Source organism: Denticeps clupeoides, chromosome 12, assembly GCF_900700375.1.
Source record: "Denticeps clupeoides chromosome 12, fDenClu1.1, whole genome shotgun sequence".
In the NCBI taxonomy this organism is placed as follows: Eukaryota; Metazoa; Chordata; class Actinopteri; order Clupeiformes; family Denticipitidae; genus Denticeps; species Denticeps clupeoides.
Window position 1 is genome coordinate 10961634 of NC_041718.1, and position 6897 is coordinate 10968530.

At 43.5% G+C, this 6897-nt stretch overlaps 1 protein-coding gene across 1 annotated transcript; it reads left to right on the forward strand.

Moving 5' to 3' along the window:
* Positions 1 to 1132: 1132 nt before the first annotated feature.
* LOC114800710 (uncharacterized) lies at positions 1133 to 6559 on the forward strand. Its single transcript, XM_028998416.1, has 6 exons — positions 1133 to 1383; positions 2090 to 2170; positions 2347 to 2382; positions 2541 to 2687; positions 3091 to 3174; positions 4171 to 6559. Exons 1-6 carry the CDS (start codon positions 1285 to 1287, stop codon positions 4870 to 4872), a joined length of 1149 nt encoding a protein of 382 aa, XP_028854249.1. The 5' UTR covers positions 1133 to 1284; the 3' UTR covers positions 4873 to 6559.
* The last annotated feature ends 338 nt before the right edge of the window (positions 6560 to 6897 follow it).

Consider the following 6897-nt stretch of genomic DNA (forward strand, 5'->3'; position numbering starts at 1 on the left):
TCGAATCCCGAGCCGCCAAGGTGCCACTGAGGTGCCACTGAGCAAAAGCACCGTCCCCACACACTGCTCCCCGGGCACCTGTCATGGCTGCCCACTGTTCACTCAGGGTGATGGGTTAAATGCAGAGGACAAATTTCACTGTGTGCACCGTGTGCTGTGCTGCTGTGTATCACATGTGACAATCACTTCACTTTATACTTTAAGGCTCTTCTCCCACAATTCCTTAGCTGGCCGTCCAGCTCTAGCAAGAGTCCTGGTGGTTTTGAACAGATGATGGAGGCCATTGTGCTCATATGAACCTTCAAAGCAGCAGAACTTTTTCCTGTCTTGGAGGTCTATAGGGGATCATAGGGGCAGTGGTGGCCTAGCGGTTAAGGAAGCGGTCCCGTAATCAGAGGGTTGCTGAGGGTTCGAATCTGGAATCACTAAGAATCCACTGAGGTACCACTGAGCAAAGTACCGTCCCCACACACTGCTCCCCGGGCACCTGTCATGGCTGCCCACTGCTGGGATTCTGCGGGATGGGTTAAAAGCAGAGGGCACATTTCATTATGTGCACAATTTGCTGTGCTGCAGTGTATCACAATGACAAACGATTTCTTTAACTTCATGCTTGCTTTGTGCTCTTGCATAAGCTGTCCACTGTGGGACCTCATACAGACAGGTGTGTGCCTTTCCATATAATCTCTACAGGTGGACTCCAACTGCTGCAGAAACATCTCAAGGATGATCAGGGGAAACATGATGCACCTGACCTTAATTTTGAGCTTCATGGCTCAAATAATTACACGTACATGTATGTATAATTATGTATAATTAATTTGCCAAAAACAGAAAGTAAACTTTTTTCACGTTGTCATTATGGGGTGTTGTGTGTAGAATTCTGGAGGAAAAAAATGAATTTAATACATTTTGGAAAAAGGATGTAACATAACTAAATGTGGATAAAGTGATGCGCTGTGAATACTTTACAGGCGCACTGTAAATAACCATATTACATGTGCGTTTACTATAAACTGTCCGGAAATGGCTCCCCTAATTCTGCGTGTGTGTCGTGAATGTCTTGGGAAAAAAAGCGGATGTTGTTGGATGTCGCCGGCCCCGCCCACTCCGCCTCTCGCCACGCCCCGTCCACAGCCTGGGCGTGGCCTCGCAACAAAGTTCACCGTCGCTGTAATATTTGAACACGGGGCGGTGGCTACTGGGTACTGCCAGAGCCCGTGGTGCCAAATCTCGCTTCACAACTTCCAGAGACCTTCCGAAGAAAACACGCCGTCGTCAGCCATGCACCGCGAGACGGCGGAGAAGACGGGGACGCCGAGGAAACGGACACTTTCACGGGGGATGAGCGAAGAGGAGTCGCTTCGGTATATAATAAAGGAGGTGGGTGGAAGACTTTGCCAGTAGGCTATGATGTCGTTTTTGCCGGAAGTCCATTTGATATGAGTTATTACGTAACAGCGTGGACGCACGGTCATAAAGGACCATTTGATCTCGGGAGGGGGTATAATCTGCTGTTAATGTGATTACAGGCGAGGTCTTGATTTTTTTTTTTGCTCGACTGCGCTACGTCTGCGTCTGACTCATTTTCTGGTTTTCGAGGCCAGTTGCTCAACACGACGTAAAACGCATAATCTCCTGACAGCGTAGCACTTCATGCGTCGCAAAGGCTGCTGTATGTGGCAAGCTTGGCTCCTGCTATTGAATCCGCGTCTCTATTGCAACAATAACCTCGTGGTAAAATGTGCAAGTAGGTCCGATCGACCCGGGGAAATGTGTGTTTTTAGTAGCAGGTCATACGATAAGCAGACGATAGAGCATTTGTGAACAGTTTGGAGTGGGCGGTATGCATGCACTTAACATGCACTTGCGTGCTTGTGAGCGTGGTCACTTCCTGCTTATAAGTGTCTGTTTTTGTGTGTGTTACATTTACGGCATTTATCCAGAGCGACTTACAATCAGTAGTTACGGGGACAGGAGACACTCAGGGTTAAGTGTCTTGCCCAGGGACATAATGGTAGTGAGTGGGATTTGAACCTGGCTCTGCTGTAATACCCACTAGGCTACTGTTTTCTCTTTGTTTCACCAGGCTGAGGAAAATAACAAGCGTCTGTCTCTAAGCGACAGCAGGTTTGGCTCCATGAAGAGGGGACAAAGAGGAGAAAGCTTGGTATGAGAGAGATCCATTTGTATGCAACTGATAATTATTTGTAATCACAGCAGGATTTTGGAATACTGCACTATACTGAACTGTGCATATATTGTGCATCTAAATCTAGAAGGTTGGGATTTCTGCCTTATTATACGTGTAATAGCCAAATGTTTTGTGTTATTCCTTGTGAGCAGTGCGAAGATGATACCTTGACGGAACCCCCTGAAATGGTACGGCTCTTATGTAATTGCATGAATATTTAATCAGCAGAACCTTTTAAAAGCACAGAACAAGCAATGACATTTTTGAAAATGCAAGACATGTTCCTGTGCTGTGGCACCACAAAGGCCATTTTAAATAACAAAAGCTTCCCTGTGTGTGTTTGGAGAGGGACATTTCTTCTGATGATGCTGTTCAGGAGCTGCAGGTCGAGCGGGAGGTGCTGCTCTTTCAGGTGGACTGTCTGCAGGACGCTTTGGAGAGGACAGAGGAGATGTTGGCCGAGGCACAGAGAGAGGTTGACGGTGCTAGTATGGTATGAATTGGGAATGACATTTCTTAATTTTGTTCCCTGCTTTTTGTCTATAAATTCTTTTTAATGGTGTCATTACACATGAAAATACTTTTAAAATAAGCAAAGACTAAATATGCATAGATAGGCAGGTTAATGCCGTTTGGAACATTCACTATTCACAAGTGCACAAACACAGTTTACAGTAGAACTATATGTAGTCCTTGATGTAGAATTATAAATATATTTAATGTTTCAGTTAATACTTTTCTTCTCACCAACTCAAATATTCTTTTTTTCTATGCAGCATTCAGCTCCATAACAACTTTACTTTAGTCTTCCCAGACCACCCCTTTGTAGCAAACAGCTCTATCTCTTACTGATTAACCTACCTAGATTAGCAGAAGATTTTCCCCATTCTTTTCAGGAGCTGGAACGAGAGCGGGAGGCGAGGAGGAAGTTGGAGGACATGGTCAGGTCTCTGAAACAGGAGGTGGATCGGTTGAAGGAGGTGAGAGTGAGCAGGGGCTGAACCTTGGTTATGTAATCGCATGTGGATGTGTTGGCACTGGCTTGGTGATAACGGAGCCACATTTTCTGCACGGCTAGTCACTTGCATAACTTTGTTTTGGGTATTGATGGTGGCCAACAAGGTGGGTGTATTAGTAGGGGTGAGGGTTGTCTTGATGTTTTGGGACGTACCATGTGCGCCTTATCAGGGCGCTTCCAGTATCCAGGGTGAAACGAGTGCCCAGTACATTCTGTTCTATTACATTCTATTAAGCCGACACTCACCCTGCTCCAGTGAACAACTGGAATTGCTCAACTATAACCCCCTCGCTCATGTGCTGATAAAATTGCGTGTAAATGTTTAGATTGTCTGATGTGGAAATATCTCTCTGGGTTTAGTGGACTTAATGAAAGGGGTTTGTTTACACATTTGTGCTGTGTTTGTTTGTTTTTGAAAGCGCGCACACACACACACACACACACACATATATATATATATATATATATAGAGAGAGAGAGAGAGAGAGAGGGCATAAGGACTCCTCAAGCAGAAAAATTGCTCTTTCACATTGCTAAACATAGTTTCTTTTAACATCCATGTCTTCTCTCCCCTACTACTAGTCGTGCAGTTTGCTTAAGAATTGCTGTAAAAACTGTCTAGTTTACACTGCTGAGTGACAGGGCTGAAATAGCCATGAGATAGTCAGACCGGTTTTAATACAGGGTCTGATGAAGAAACTACACCAGGGATGTGGGATGTGATCCAGGGATAAGGTGAGGCGTATAAAGCCTTGGGAGCCTGTTTTACTAGCTGACTGAAAAGCTGACTGACATACAAGGTTCAGGTTTCCCACCCCTAAAATATATTTAAATATGAATCTCATTAATAACATATTTGGCAAAAGAACATCTCCAGCTCCAATATATGTCTATATTTCACTCACTGTTCTAAAACTCTCAAACAATGTCTTCCATGAAACTGTCCATTTCTTCACAGGAGAGTAATTCTATTCAAGTTGTCCCAGACGAGACTTCAGCCCCTGGCACTGCACAACAAGATGAAAAGACTGTGGAGGACAGCAGAGAACTTCATGTGAAGAAAGGGAACCTAACGAATGCAGGACACAAACATGATCAGAAGCAGGTTGTTAAACCATCACAAACAACTACCTTGAAGCTGGGAGATGTTACACCTGCACAGTCACCCAAAGCTACAGATGGCACAGAAGTACGTACAGATCCCCCATGGCTTCACGGTGCACCCATGGGTACATCTGTAGATGAAGACCACAGGGGACCAGTGCCAGAGAAGGATACACAGGAGGGGGGAAACAAGAGCCCTCAGGCCATTTTAACCAGGATTTTAAAGACTTTTGGTCGAACTCCTTCTTTGGAGGTGTCCGAACCACCTCAACCAGAGGGAATACTTCAGAGTCCTCGGGCTGGCCAAGGGGTCTCCAAAGCAGACACAAGCCCTACCAGGGATCATCAGGAAGACAACGATGAAATCAGTTGTTATGAAGATGCGCGCTCAGAGCTTCAAGAGCAAGAGGCCATTGACTCCTCCACACCAGACGGACCTCCCCTGGAGGAAGCAGGTTTTCCAGAGGATGATAAGGGAGAGGAGGAAGACGAAGGCATTCCAGCAGATATTGATGATGCGGGGAGCCCAAAAAAACAGGACTGCATTTTATCCTAATCACACAGTCTGCATCAGCTGCTTCTCAGATTTGATTGATGTAAAGGCTAAAATCAGGATGATTGAATGTGATTCTTTATTTCAGAACAGTGACACCAAATAGATTTATTTACTCCTTTAAGAATATTTGTATTTTCTTGCTGGTCTTTTTAGAGCATTGAGTTACAGCCAGAACTAGTTAATACTTGGACTGAAAGGTTGGCTTGATAGTTAGCTGAAGTTCTAAGAAGAGGAACTAACTTTCTGGTGAGGCTTTTGTTGTGCGACTACTTTCATTTCTGACAGTGTGTGAGACCTTGCAAAGGATCTCATTTGTGCAGATAACAATGTTATGAAATGAAATGTCAATGCTACTTTAGATAATCACTGTATGATGTCTCGTCCAATGTTAATCTGAGAGCACCGGTTGCACAACTTCACTGCGCTTTTTATGTGAAAGAGAGAGCTGCTCAACCTATCCGAGACCAATCTAGTCCTAACTCTGAGTCTGAGCACCAGACTGGAGGATTTAGTACTAGCCTTCCTTTAATGTACTTTCCATTCATTCCTCCCCTTGATTAATGCTGATCTTTTCTTAATCACAGAAAAGCCTGCTGTTCTGTCTCCATACAGACCACTGACAATGCCACTGTTTACAGTAATCACTGTCTGATCTCATTCAGGCGGATGGCACAGGCACCTGAACGAGGGAATAAGAAGATTTTTCTGTTGTTCACGTCACTTTTATAGGGTTTATTGGGTTTGTTTGTGCTGTCAACAGAGATTTCAGCTGCTTTGATAAGAGAAAAACACTTTATCTGGGAGTATGTGGCCATGTGCCTTTCCCCACAAAACCTTAATGCGTTTTAGGCTTTCAGGAAGGTAGAACTGGGGGACTTATTCAGTGACACTGCATGGACCAAGAAGGATGTGCATATCATACTACCTGCACAGACTAGCACAAAGTGAGATCCTCACTGAAATTTCACTGACCTAAAACCGATGTTCACTACAGAGGCTGTCCTTTTTTCATGTAGTGCTGTTGTGAAATTGTTATACTTTAGTTTCTCTTAGTTTTTCTTTTCCCCACCTTGCATAATTAGACATTGCAGGACAGTGTTTCTCTTCCTTTTTCTTCTTTGTTATCTCTAGTTTCTGTTACAGTATGAATCTTAGCATTCTAATTCAGGATTTATGATCAGCCCCATCCATTTTTTATTTTAATATATTGTTTTGATATTGTTCTTCATTCAGGTTTTAACTAATTTCTACTTAGTTTAGTGTGAAGAGGTACTCTCATAAGCTATTCTTTATTTTTTACCTCCTGTAATGCATTTCTATGCCTAGCGCACATGAAAAAAAAAAACTGCACTTCTTTGTGCAAAGTTAAGAGTGCTGTGGCACCCTCTTGTTGAAGCATATAGAAAGAAAATTGCATCTGTTGCACAAAAAATGCTGTACACTCGTCTTAACATAACTAAGGTGGCATTGCTTGAAGTTTACAGTGTTTTCAGTGTTAGAATAGAGAACCTGCATTTTCCTCATGTTTGTTATAATATGCAGAATGTGCATTGCGAAATGTATGATGACCCCCTTGACAGCCAATATCAATTTATACAAACTTTTTGCATATGTTTACTGAAGGAGGAAGTAGTGGTCTCCAAGCGACTTTCAAATGCTATAATAAATACTTGCATATTCTTTGGTGGCTCATTGTTTTGTCATGCCTAAATACACTGCTAAGAGAACACTTAAACAACACAATGTAACTTCAAGTCAATCACACATCTGTGAAATCAAACTGTCCACTTAGGAAGCATCGATTTCACATGCTGTTTTGCAAATGGAAATTATAGGCAATTAGCAAGACATCCTCCAATAAAGTGGTTCTGCAGGGGGTGATTACAGGCCGCTTCTCAGTTTCTATGCTTTCTGGCTGATGTTTTGGTCACTTTTGAATGCTGGTGCTGCTTTCACTGTAGTGGTAGCAAGAGAGCAAGAGTCTACAACCCACTCAAGTTGCTCAGGTAGTGCAGCTTATCTGGG